This window comes from Martes martes (genome assembly GCF_963455335.1).
Source record: "Martes martes genome assembly, chromosome: 10".
Lineage (NCBI taxonomy): Eukaryota > Metazoa > Chordata > Mammalia > Carnivora > Mustelidae > Martes > Martes martes.
In genome coordinates this window covers 43,278,702-43,292,622 of record NC_137898.1, presented here as the reverse complement: position 1 = coordinate 43,292,622, position 13,921 = coordinate 43,278,702, and the positions used below count along the sequence as shown (strand labels likewise).

The 13,921-nt window shown below is 39.8% G+C and overlaps 1 protein-coding gene across 1 annotated transcript in view; it reads left to right on the top strand.

Moving 5' to 3' along the window:
• Window positions 1-12,344, top strand: part of GTF2H1 (general transcription factor IIH subunit 1) — a 39,593-nt gene extending 27,249 nt beyond the window's left edge. Inside the window, exons 11-15 of the mRNA XM_080816114.1 lie at window positions 45-162; window positions 4,120-4,210; window positions 4,661-4,776; window positions 6,002-6,094; window positions 11,208-12,344. Of these exons, the coding sequence (XP_080672240.1) occupies window positions 45-162; window positions 4,120-4,210; window positions 4,661-4,776; window positions 6,002-6,094; window positions 11,208-11,294 (505 nt within the window). The 3' untranslated portion in view covers window positions 11,295-12,344. The remainder of the gene's footprint in view (window positions 1-44; window positions 163-4,119; window positions 4,211-4,660; window positions 4,777-6,001; window positions 6,095-11,207) is intronic.
• The last annotated feature ends 1,577 nt before the right edge of the window (window positions 12,345-13,921 follow it).

Sequence of the window (13,921 nt, the reverse complement as noted above, 5' to 3'; positions counted from 1 at the left end):
ATTCTGTGTGATTAGTAATTTCTTTCTTCTTTGCTAATCTTCAGGTATTATCACGGTCCAACTCCAATCCAGTCACTACAGTATGCAACAAGTCAGGACATTATTAATTCTTTTCAAAGTATTAGGCAAGAAATGGAAGCTTATACACCCAAATTAACTCAGGTAGGTGACTTGTACTGTTTGAAAACCAGAATTCCCATAGTTCTTTCCTTAGTTTATGAGCATAGCCAAATTGAACTATATAAACTGTTTTAATTGGGTTTAAAGTCATGTTTCTACAAATAAATTGAAAAAAAAAATTTTGGCACATTCCAGAAGTATCTAAAGTTAAGATGATAATGAAAAATAGATGAGTTTTGTGATTGCTAATTATTTTCCTCCCACATACACAGTGTTATTGGGGAGATTTCCCAGATTTCCAAAAAACTGGACATCACTGTCTAGATATTCTACATGACTTAAAACTAGAATACATAAAATTGAGCTTATTATCTGTAGCTCTTATTCATACTTTTTTTTTTTTTAAGGATTTTATTTATTTATTTGTCCGAGAGAGATCACGCACAAGCAGGGGAGCAGCAAGCAGAGGGAGAAGCAGACCCCCCTGAGCAGGGAGCCTGATACGCCATTCGATCCCAGGACCCTGGGATTATGACCTGAGCCAAAGGCAGATGCTTAACCCACTGAGCTACCCAGGCATCCCTCTTATTCATACTTAAATTGATCTGGAAGTCCTGTCCATTCTTCAGTATTTCTTGACTCCTTGGTTTAGGCATACATGATCAATTTTATTTAATCTTACCACTCTACAGCTTAAAATTTTTACTGCCTCCTTTCATTGGCATAGCAATTGTCTGAATGCCTTTGTCTGGCGCACAGAGCCTTTACAGTCTGGCCCTAATCCACGTCTCCAGTTTCAATTCCAGCTGTATCTCTACCATTCCCTTCCACACACAACCAAGAGTCTTCTCTCCAGCCTAATACACTAAACTACCTAAAAAAGAGAGAAAGCTCATGCTTTCTCTCTCTTAGAATACCTTTAACCTGTTTCTGCCTCTGTGACCTAATAATTACCTGAAACTCAGGTCAGATTTCATTGTCTCTGTAAAGCAATCTTCAACATGCCCAGTAACAAGTTTGGGGCAGGGGCAGGGAGGGTGTCTGTTTTCATAAACCCTGAGGCAGAGTTCATACATGTCTTGTAGTGCTTGTCACATATTAGAAGTTATTTTTTTACTTTTTATTTTGAAGTGATTTCAGATTTATAGAAAGTTGCCCAAAAAAAAGTTTTCTGGCCCATTTTGAGAGTAGAAACTCTGAAATATTTCAATTTGTATTTACTAAAGATACTCTCATAAACAATACAGTTAGAGAAATGATGACTTAACATTGATAAAGCATTATTATCATTATTATCCAACCTTTTAGGTCTACAAAAATTTTACCAGTTGTACCACCAATGTCCCTTACAGCAAAGAAAACTCTTTGGTCCAGCATCCAAGTCAGGTTCATAAGTTGCATTTAGTTCTCATGTCTCTTTAGTCTCCTTTCAAATGGAACCATTTTTCAATCTTTCTTTGTTTTTTCATGATCTTTATATTTTAGTAAAAGCCAGTGTTTTGTAAAATTCCCTCCATTTGAGTTTCTCTAGTGTTTCCTCATGATTGGATTCACATTATGCGTTTTTGGCAGGAATATCACAGAAATGAGGTGTTATCCTTAGTGTACCATATCAGGATACATGTATTTATTTTTCCTAACTTCCGATCACTCAGGTAAGGTAGTATCTACCTGGTTTCTCAACCAAAAAGTTACTGTTTTTCCCCTTGCAATGAGTTATCTTGAGAGATGCTTTGAGACCATATAAATACTGTATTTCGTATCAAACTCTCAGCTGTGAATTTTGTAGAATCCATTGGTGATTCTTACCGGCAACAGTTACTACTGTAGTGGTGGTTAAATGGGATAAGAGTGAGCGAGTGCACAAGCAGTGGGAGGGGCAGAGGGAGAGCATCTTAAACAGGCTCCACACTGAGCATAGAGTCTGACGCAGGGCTCATTCTCACGATCCAGAAAGCATGATCTGAGCTGAAGTCAAGAGTTGGACACCCAACTGACTAAGCTGCCCAGGTGCCCCAAATGGTGATTTTCTAATTCCATCATCCCTTCTACATGTGGTGACACTTTGCTAAGACAAAGAGCTTCCCTTTCCTTCTTGCATATTTATTTATATCACAGAGGAGTCATGGTTTCTTAGGTTATTCTGTGGGTTATGAACTGTTGCTGTTTTTTGGTTTTTTGTTAAACCAAGGTATGATGTACATACAGTAAAATTACCTTTTTTAGTCTCCTGGAAATTTTAATAAACATAAACAGTTGTGTAACCACTTACACCATCAAGTAAAAAAGCAGTTTTTTCACCCCCAGAAATATACCCATGCTTCTTGTAAACATCAACATTCTGACAGTGTCTTCATCAATTTTTGAGCACCTCCTTTTTGAGTACCTTACTTTATGGAACAATGAGATAGATGTTCTAGGTTTGTCTTAAGCTTTCCCCACTCCAGCCACAAAATCTTCTTTAGTGCTGGGTAGATTTAGATACCAAGATTTGGGGGCGCCTGGGTGGCTCAGTTGGTCAAGCATCCCACTCTTGATTTCAGCTGAGGTCATGGTATCAGGGTCGTGAGATTGAACCCTGCATCAGGCTCTATACTCAGCATGGAGTCTGCTTGAGATTCTCTCTCTCTGTGTAGAATAAATAAATAAATCCTTAAAAAAAAAAAAAAAAAGAAACCACGACCTGGGTACAGTGTACTCATTGCTGTTGGGGTATCATTTGCTGCTGGTGTTACTGTCCCTTCCACAGGCAGAGCTGAGAAATATATATATATGTGTATATATATATATATGCACACATAATAAATTTGGCATTACTTGACTACTTTTTCTTTCTGGAATATAATTGTCCAACATCTGGCCCTTGGGCCCAGGTAGACCATTCTAACTTTTTTAAGCTGTGGTCCATCTTAGATATTTAAATTCTTCCCCATACCTACTCTGCATCCCAGAAATAATGCTGTATCTGAGATGCATGGATTGAGACAGAAAGGCCCAAGAAGTTCTCTCTCCTTGGGTGTGTATACCTGAGTGCAGCCCAGGGCTAATCATCAATCACTGAAGCTTCTGATTCTGACACGTCGTAACATTTCTGACAAAAGGAGGTAGGAATGGCATGAACGCCATGTTCCCTTGATTCATGGTTGTTATGTTCTGTACGCTTACTCCAAGTTGAAATTTTGTTTTCATCCAGTCCATATACACATGGATTTCTGCTTACAAAAACATCATTGAAAAGCCTTAGACAGGGGTGCCTGGGTGGCTCAGTCATTAAGCATCTGCGTCTGGCTCGTGTTGTGGTCCCAGGGTCCCGGGATCGAGCCTCCACATCAGGCTCCCTGCTCAGCAGAGAGCCTGCTTCTCCCTCTTCCACTCCCCCTGCTTGTGTTCCTTCTCTTGCTGTCTCTCTCTGTCAAATAAATAAAACCTTAAACAAAAAAAAAGAAAGAAAGAAAGAAAAGCCTTAGACATACTAACCCTGCACTTGAGCTATTCACCGAATGATTTGTTCCTCTATAACCACAGTGCCTGGCACTTGTTAGGCAGTCACTGAGTAGATAGGCCAATTATTTCCCTAACTGTTGATACTGATAGAGTGGGGAGTATGTTTTCCCCCTTTGGCTAGTTGTATTTACTTCCTTGGAAAATAACAGATGATCTATTTCTGCTCTGTTGAGGGTTTTGTTTCCCCAGCTGCCAGCAAGTATATGTTAATGTGTTGTTTTACTTCACAAGTTGAGTTGGTGCTTAAGAAAGGGCTTTTACTCAGGAAAAGGGTGAGTTTTGAGGTCTAGAGTCTTGCCCAGTATTGCTGGAAGACTGGTGGGTATTCTGTTTCTGTGCGCACTGTGTTTCTGGCCTCAAGCGAAGTCCTTCACTCTGGCTGCTATAAATTATGTATTGTGATACAGGAATAAAGATGTATGCTGTAAAACTGAAATATGAAGTAAGGAAGATGGCAGGAAAAGGAAACCCACTTTGTGTGTCCGTTTCTTTCAGGTTCTCTCAAGTAGCGCTGCCAGTAGTACGATCACAACACTGTCACCCGGAGGAGCACTTATGCAGGGAGGGACCCAGCAAGCCATAAACCGTACGTGCGGAGCTACTTTCTCACTGATTAAAGCTCTAAAGAGCGAGTTGGGAGGAATGCTAAAGTAATTAGATTGGATTTTCTTTGGGGCATTTCTGACACTTCTGTTTTTATGCATATAGATCCTGAGATCGATTTAGAAAAGAGCTTAGGTTTCATAATTATCTTAATATTACGAACAGTGGTACATTGTTAGTCTCCCTATATCACATGAAAGCTTTCTTTTTTGCTTTCTAACCTCTTAGAATAAAGGGAAACCTGAAAATTGCTCCAAAATCTCAGGGAATTTGAATTCTAACATAGCAACAAAATCATTACCTTACCTCAGATTCGCACATCCTGGCTTGGCATTGGCTAAGTGCACATGTGCAGATTTATTCTGTGAGTGGTCCTTCTTTCAGAGAGTGTCCATATGTGGAAATAACTTTTATCCTATTCTTTTTTCTGCAGAGATGGTGCCAAATGATATTCAGTCTGAATTGAAACACCTTTATGTGGCTGTTGGGGAACTTCTACGGCACTTCTGGTCCTGCTTCCCTGTTAATACGCCATTCCTAGAAGAAAAGGTCAGAACTGATTCCAAACACAGCCAGCTGTGTGGTAGTGTGACTTAGCGACGTGTTATTTTGAAATTAGAAAATTGTATTGAGTGTTTACCATGTGCTAGACACTCGGATAGCTACTTGGATACGTTAATTTAAGCCTACAGCATCTTAATGGAGTAGGTATTCAAAGCCATTTTATAGATGAAGAAACTTGAGATTCAGACAAGCCTATAATTTACGATTGTACATCTTAAAACTTGTGTCAAGCTGTAAGCCACTGGGAGCAAATAAAGAACGGAGACCCAAAACAAGTTACATCAATGAAATTATTTATTTGGTATATTTTGTAGAGGTAATGAAATTCAGACTGAGATAGACAACAAATACAGCACTAGCTATTTAACACTAATACCCTTTTAACCAATTAAAGGACAGTAGACAAATGGGAAGATATTTATAGTATTAATAGTAATAGTTTAACTATATAGATTACTCTTTTAAACAACTCTTAAGAGAAAAGGTTAAATACACCATTAAAAATAATAGGCAGGAGACTTTCAACAGGCATCTCACTAAAGAATGAGGGTGGCTCAGTAAACCTAAGAGGAAATTTTCATACTCATTAGTATTCAAATAAATTATCTTTAAAACTACAGTGAAAGTGTTTTTTAATCTGTGGTTTTTAAAATAACAAAAATTTAAAATTATCAGTGATGGCCAGGTTGCTAAGAGTCCTTTCTCCCATTACTCATACTACCTTTTTAAAAAACGCTTTGACCCAGAAATTCAATGTTTAGGAATTTAAGCTAAGGAAATAATTAAGAATATTTAGCAGTAGAGATGTTCCTCTACCACTGTCTCTGAAAGAAAATGTGGAAGTGGCCTAATTAGCTACCAGAAGGGGTTTAATTAAGAAGCATTTGCTATGCATACTTTGAAATACAATGCATCCATTTTAAATGATGACTTAAGTGAGTATTTAATGACTGAAGGTTGTTCGTGTTAAGTAAAATTTTAAAACAGTATAATAAATGTGTTTATACACATAAAAAATATTGAGAAGGGTATGAATTATGAACCACAGTGTTTATGAACCACTGAATGGTGGTAGATACTGTTTCTTTGCCTGAAGCCAGTTAATCTAGTAAAAAAAAAAAAAGTAACCTTCCTATGTGTGTTTTTCTTTTGCCCCCTATAGGTTCTTTGAGATTTCTGTATAATTTATTATTTTTGTCATCTTTTGTAGGTAGTAAAAATGAAAAGTAATTTGGAACGATTTCAAGTTACGAAGCTCTGCCCATTCCAAGAAAAAATTCGGAGACAGTATTTAAGCACAAATGTAAGGCAACAATATGATTTTGGCCTGATTTTCTTTCTCTGTGTTGCAAAATGGTGAAATTAACTTTGTTTTCATGTGAATGAGTAGATACATTTGGGGTTGTTTTTTTTTTTTTTTCCCCTGTTGCTCAGAGTGTGTTTTTTTGTTGTTGGGTTTTTTTGTTGTTGGGGTTTTTTGCTTTTCTTTTTTTTTTTTTTTTTTTTTTCTGGTAATCTTTGTACCCAGTGTGGAGTTCTCAGTCACGACCTGAGATCAAGAGTGGCATGCTTTTCCAACTGAGCCAGACAGGTGCCCCTCTGAGTACTAGTTTTTAAATACAAAATGTATCATATATTCAGAAGAGTGTATAAAATACCTAACACTTTTTAAAACAATAAAACAAGTATTTACCCACAAACCATCATAAGAAATGAAACAATACCAGTACCCATAGATATTCCCTCTCCAGTTGCCTACCCGTCCCCCTTCACAGTCTTCCAAGGCCACGACTAACCCCAGCATTTGTAATAACTCCATGAGGTAGGTTGGTTGGTTGGTTGGTTGACTTAAAACACTCTGTCTCCATGGTGGGGCTTGAACTCAACCCCACATCAAGAGTTGCATCCTCTACCAACTGAGCCCGTGAGATGCCCCAATCATCTCTACACTTTGTTCTGTAGATTTAGAATCTATGTGTATGTCCCTAAAAAATTATTATTTTGAAAACCTGAGGAGCAAGCTCAAATCTAACCCTGCAAAGAAGGGCAGAATTGCTCCTCTGTAACAGGAGACCTCAGAGTGGCTGCCTTATGGCCTGCCTTCTGCTTCCCTGATTGCTTACAATAGGGTGGGGCTGTGGGTGAGGGAGCAAGTGAAAAGTGTCATTTTGTGCCCAGGAATTTTAACATTGTTTTTAATGCAAGGCTAGAGCAACCTGCAGGAGATAATTTTTTGTATCTGTTATGCAGTCTTCTCTGAGATTAAGGGGAAGGAAGAGTATATACAAATTTAGGATTTAGTATTTCAATAAGTAGGTTAATCAAAAGGTGTTTTACAGTTGAAAGCTGAAAATTCTTCATCAGTAAGGTTTTTGGTGTTTATTCCCTAAATGTTCTAAGTGGTTTTTCTCAAAATGACAGTACTACTTACAATCAGGAAAGAAGCTTGAAGTACCTTCCCACAAAAGAGCAAGGACAACACATAAGTTTCAGTTCACGTGCCCTTCTTGATTGTAACTGCCTGGAACACTGTGGTAAAAAGGACTCTGAGGCCATGTACACGCATTATCTCAAAGACGCAGATTTGGTTCCAGACCACTGCAATAAAGTGATGTAAATGATTTCTTCTCTTTCCCAGTGCATATAAAAGTTAGGTTTACACTCTCCTGTAGTCTATTAAGTGTGCAGTAACATTACATCTTAAAAAACATTGTATATACCTTTTTTTTCTTAAGATTTTATTTACTTACTTGAGAGAGCACAAGCAGGGAGGAGAGAGAGAAGCAGGGAGCCCCACGTCGGCTTGATCCCAGAACCTCGAGAACACAACCTGAGCCAAAGGCAGACGTGCAACCAACTGAGGCACTGCAGTACATCCCTTAATTAAAAATGGCTAAAACTTCCTATCTACCTGAGCTTTCAGAGAGTCATAATCTTTTTGCTGGTGGAGGGTCTTACCTCTGTGTTGGTGGCTGCTGAAGGTTGGGGTGGCTGTGGCAATTTCTTAAAATAAGACAGCAGTGAAATATGCTGCATCAATGGGCTGTTCCTTTCATGAACAGTTTCTCTGTAGCATGCGGTGCTGTGTGTGAGCATTTCAGCCATATTAGAGCTTCTTCAGAGTCAGTCCTCTCAAATACTGCTGCTGCTTTATCAGTTAAGTTTATGTAATATTCTAAACCCCCTGTTGTCATTTCATAGCATCTCCACCAGGAGTAGATTGCATCTCAAGAAACCACTTTCTTTGCTCATCCCTGAGAAGCAACCCCTTAGATGCCCGTCATTCAGTCACATGTTCAGGCTCCACTTCTAATTCTAGTTCTCTTACTGTTTCCACCACCTTGCAGTTACTTCCTCCATTGAAGTCTTGAACCATTCAGAATTAACCATGAGGGTTGGAATCAGCTTCTTTCAGATTCCTGTTAATGTTGATATTTGACCTCTTCCCATGAATCACGACTATTCTTAATGGCATCTAGAATGGTGAATCCTTTTTTTTTTTTTTTTAATTAATATTATTTATTTATTTATTTATTTGAGAGAGGGAAAGAGAGTGCACAAAAGCAGGGGGAGAGGCAGAGGGAGGGAGAGAAGCAGACTCCCCGCTGAGCAGGGAGCCCCTCAACTCCAGGCTCCGGGATCATGACCTGAGCTGAAGGCAGTCACTTAACCAACTGAGCCACCCAGGTGCCAATAGAAATGTGAATCCTTTCCAGAAGGTTCTCATTTTACTTTGAGTAGATCCCTCAGAGGAATCCCTATGTATGGCATCTAAAGCCTTAGGAATTGTATTTCTTAAATAGTAAGACTTAGAAGTCAAAATTACTACTCAAATTCATGGGCTACAGAATTATGTTGGGTTAGCAGGTATGAAAGTAACATTCATCTTGTACATCTCCATCAGAGCTCCAGGGTGACCAGGTGCATTGTCAGTGAGCAGTAATATTTCAAAAGGAATCTTTTTCTGAGTAGGTCTCCACAGTGGGCTTAATATTCACTAAACCGTGTTATAAATAGATGTGCTATCATCCGGGCTTTGTTCTGTGTATAGAGCACAGGCAGAAGAGATTTATTATAATTCTTAACAGCCTTAGGGTAATCGAATGGTAAGTGAGCATTGGCTAAAACTTAAAGTCACCAGCTGCATTAGTTCCTAATAAGGGGATCATCCTGTCCTTGGAAGTTTTGAAGCCTGGCATTGACTTCTCTCTAGCTATGAAAGTCCTAGATGGCATCTTCTAGTAGAAGGCTGTTTTGTCTCTATTCAAAATCTGTTGGTCAGTGTAGCTACTTCATTAGTTAACTTAGCTTGATCTTCTGGAGAACTCTCTGCAGCTTCTGCATCAGCACTTGCCGCTTCACTTTGCACTTTCCTGTTACAGAGACTGCTTTTTTCCTTAAATTCATGACTCAGCTTCTGCTGGCTTTGGACTTTTCTTCTGCAGCTTCTTCACTTCTCTCAGCCTTCATAGAACTGAAGAGAATTAGGGCCTTCCTCTTCATTACCAGACCACTAAAACTTCATATCAGCAATAAAGCTGTTTTGCTTTCTTACCATCCATTCATATGTTCACTGGAATAACGCTTAATTTTTTTCAAGAACTTTTCCTTTGCATTCACAACTTGGCTAACAGGCACAGTGAGGCTTAGCTTTCAGCCTGTCTCAGCTTTCAACACACCTTCCTCACTAACCTAAATCATTTCTACCTTTTGATTTAAAGTGGGCGATGTGTGACTCTTCCTTTCACTTGAACACTTGGAGGCCATTATAGGGTTATTAATTGGCTTCATTTCAGTATTACGTGTTAGTGAATAGGGAGTCCCGGGGTGGGGTAGGGAACAGCCATTCAGTGGAAGTCAGAACACACAACATTTATAAAGTTTCCCATCTTACAGGCATGGTTCGTGGTGCCCCAAAACAATTGCATAAACAGCAAAGTCACACTGGCTACAGATTACCATAACTATAATGATGAAAAACTTTGAAATGTTGCTAGAACTACCAAAATGTGACAATGAGTGAGCAAATGCTGCTGAGAAGATGGCACTGATAGACTTAATCAGTGCAGTGCTGTCGCAGACCTTCAGTTTGTAAAAAAAAGTACTTAAGCGTGATAAAATGTTGCATAATAAGGTATGCCTGTACAGCCTTACATGAGGGTATGGCATTCATCTCCTAATTGGCATTATGGAACCACTGGTGACCATCAAGCAAATTAAATTATTTTTATGTATTTTCCAGACAGAACGAAATAACCTAATACCTCATCGCCTGTCCCACCATAATGATAGCAGATGGGGTAAATAAGAGTGTTTTGTTAATTCTTTTTTTTCACCAAAGATTTTATTTATTTATTAGACAGAGATTACAAGTAGGTGGAGAGGCAGGCAGAGAGAGAGAGGAGGAAGCAGGCTCCCTGCTGAGCAGAGAGCCTGATGCAGGGCTTGATCCCAGGACCTAAGCAGAAGGCAGAGGCTTTAACCCACTGAGCCACCCAGGTGCCCCTTGGTTTTTTAATTCTGCCTCAGATTGAATCTAAGTCATTGCCATACTACAAGGATTTAGGACTTCCTGTCCCTATCCACATACTGCCAGAACTGATTTACAGATTTTATAAGACTGTTACTTCCAACCACATAAACACTTTCCATCTCCACAAAGAAATGTTCTGAAGACATTTTCCTTCAGGAGTCTTTAGCAGCTTAGATCGGTGTGGTCCTGTTGACTGCTAGTTATATCCATGACAAAGGTAAAATCCTTTTCTACCTGAGATACATAGTCCTGACCTAAGGTATGACAATAGTACTTATGTGAAACATTGACACTATTTATATTTTCTTTAATCTACTGAGTTATATTGAAATTCTGTAAAATTGGAGCTGGAAAAGACCATTAAAAACTTGGAAAAGTGCTTCACAAGATTGTGCAGCAAAATTAGTTACAGGAGCTTTTGAACATCATCCCACACCTGCTACATCAGAATCTTCAGGAGAGCAAGGCATTTTTTTCACCTGTTCTATAAAATAATGTTGATGCCACCATCCTGGCTTTAGCCCACAGACTAGTGTTTAATCTAGAAATCATCATATTAGTATACCTCCTTCACTTGACAGAAGAAACTAAGCCTAGAGCCCAGTTACAACTTCCGTGTTGTCTTATAGCCAGTTAATGACAAGACAGACACTGCAATCCAAACCAAGCAGGCGAACTCCAGCCTCTTTCCCACCACCTCTTAACCTTTTATACAAAACCTGTCTGCAGATACCCTCACCGAGGGCTTGCAAGTTGCCTCATTGGGGTAATACAAATGAGCTTGGAAACTACACTCCGAAGTATGTGCCAGATCTGGATCAGAGGCATTCACTTCCCCAGCCTTTGCCCAGTTATTGCTTAAGTGTCTTGCTGTGTTTTTCAGTTGGTAAGTCACATAGAAGAGATGCTGCAGACCGCCTACAACAAGCTCCACAAGTGGCAGTCACGGCGTCTCATGAAGAAAACGTGAAGGATCTGTGGCTCTCGCAAGTTTTTGTGAAATTGAGAGAACTGTGACCTGCAGTGACTCTGGAAACCTGGCCTGAGACATGCCAGTGATCACACAGAAGTGACGAACATCTGCACCACGCCAACTCTTGGAGCTGATGCTGTTGTACTTGCACATTGTGACCTGAAAGGAAAGGAACTGTGACTAAACTCAAAGCTGGGGAGGTAAATTAAGGCAGAACCAAAATGAGCTAAGTTACAGATATATATATATATGTGTGTGTGTCTGTGTGTGTCTGTGTGTCTACACACACATAGACACACACACACACACACACACATATCTTAAAGAGACACTGTTTACTGCAGTTACTCAGGAACTGCTTTTGATTCACATTAAGCTGCTTTCAGAAATTTAAAAAAAAAAAAAACTTTTTAAAAGGGTGCATTGATAAAATCTGAGGTGTTTTTTTTTTCTTTGTAAATTTTTTTCCTAAGTTTATGGCACAGGGTACACCTTAAGTATTTCTCCTCCATCCTCCACTTGGATCCTCAAGCTGTAGTGAATTCTAGTTGTCCCTTACATCAGCAGGTTAAGAGAGTACTTTCAAGTAAAGCAGAAGGAGACTGTTGCTCAACCATCAGGAAACAGTTATAGTCAGAAGACATCATTGGTCCTGTGTTTCCTACGGAAATAAGAAACAATAAATGTTGCACTGAATGTTTGTGGTTTGGAGTCCCTAAATGATTAAGAGGGAACATACTTGCAGAAAGTTGCGTGGGGGTTTTTTATGCAGAATTTTGTCGGAAGACAATGGCGCTGCATGTTTTTCTTTGAGTGCAAATGTACATTGCTAAGATTTTTTTTTTAAGATGGCATGTGCTTTGAAAAGAGGAAATTGCATTTTTAAGAGTTTAAAAATCTTATGAGTGAGAAATATAAGAAATCTTACTTATTTTCACCTCTTTAGAAAAAAATAAAAGATGTTTCTCATATCTTCTTTTCTCCAGTATCTGTTACTGTCCTTGGCGAACCGATAATCATTGCATAGTGACTGAAAAGCCTAAATGCAAAAAAAAAAAAAAAAACATTCTTGTTTCTGGAATCATGCCATATTTTGTTCCTAATAGGATCAACTCCCTGTTTAAGACTTTATAGATGTCTTATATTTAAAAAGTAAAACTTTTTATAGATACTCTTTTAACTGTTAAGACATCTTGTGGTTTCTCATGTGTTACATTTACTTGGGTGGGCCACTCATTCTTTTTTAAAGCCATTGTACAAGCTGGTCGTCTTTCCTTTTTCTTCTTGCTTTTTAAAAAAAAATTTTTTTTATTGGAGTATGGTTGACATACAATGTTATCTGGGTTTCAGGTGTACCACATAGTAATTCAGCAACTCTACATGTTATGCTCTGTGTTCACAAGCGTAGCGACCATCTGTCACCATTTATTGCAGTACCATTGACTATATTCTGTATGCTGTACCTTCCATCCTTGTGACTGATTCCGTAACTGGAAACCCTGATCATCTTTCATATAATGGCTACAACAGGCTGAAAACCTGCCCCAAAAGGGGCAACCTCCCTTTTGGCTTCAGTCTTCCCATTTCTCCTTCAGATCCGTATAGTAGTGGTAATCTCTTACACCTTACAGTTTTACAGAGTGCTTTTCAAGTGTCTTATCTCGACAGTTACTCTAAGCAATAGCGATGGGGCAGGTAGAAGAATGTTCAAAATAGAAGAGTTTGTTTGTTGGGAAAGGCGGTTGTAAACAAATGCTCTGTTGAGTGCTCTGTTAAAGATTAAGTGATCAATGTAATGGAGACCGAAAAAAGAAACCATTTTGGGGAACTGGGTACCTCTTTACTAAAGAGGTAATATTTTAGCTAAGCCTTGCAGGTTGAAGAGGGCAAAGCATGATGAAGGTGGGAGGGCTTGGAAAAAGACCCTAGTGTGTTAGATTGGAAGATTGGGAATGGCAAGTAAATGACTGGGAAAATCAGTGTAATTCAGGTTGTGAACGGTTTTGCATGCCAAAGTAGGAAATTCAGACCTTATCCTTTGGGGATCTGGAGTCAAGATGGCGGAGAAGTAGCAGGCTGAGACGACATCGGGTAGCAGGAGATCAGCTAGATAGCTTATCTAACCATTGTGAACACCTACAAATCCAACGGGAAATCAAAGAGAAGAAGAGCAACAATCCCAGAAACAGAAAATCGATCACTTTCGGAAAGGTAGGACCTGCGGAGAAGTGAATCCAAAGCGACGGGAAGATAGACCCCGGGGGGAGGGGCCGGCACCCGGCAAGCGGCGGAGCGACGGAGCACAAAATCGGGACTTTTAAAAGTCGGCTCCACTGGGAGACATCGCTCCAGAGGCTAAACTGGGGGGAAACCCAGGCGGGGTCAGCATAACCCCAGGACCCGCAGGGTCACAGAAGGACTGGGGGTGTCTGAGTGCCACAGAGCTCGCAGGTATTGGAGCGGGGAAGCCGGCTACAGCGACAAAGCCGAGGAGTGAGCTCTAAGCCCAGGGTTACCTTGTGCCGGTCGCAGGCTGGGTGGGCTCGGAGCGCGGCCGGAGGCCGCGGAGACAAAAGCGACCCGGCGCTTTTCTCCAGCTCCAACAATTCACTGCTTTCCTCGAG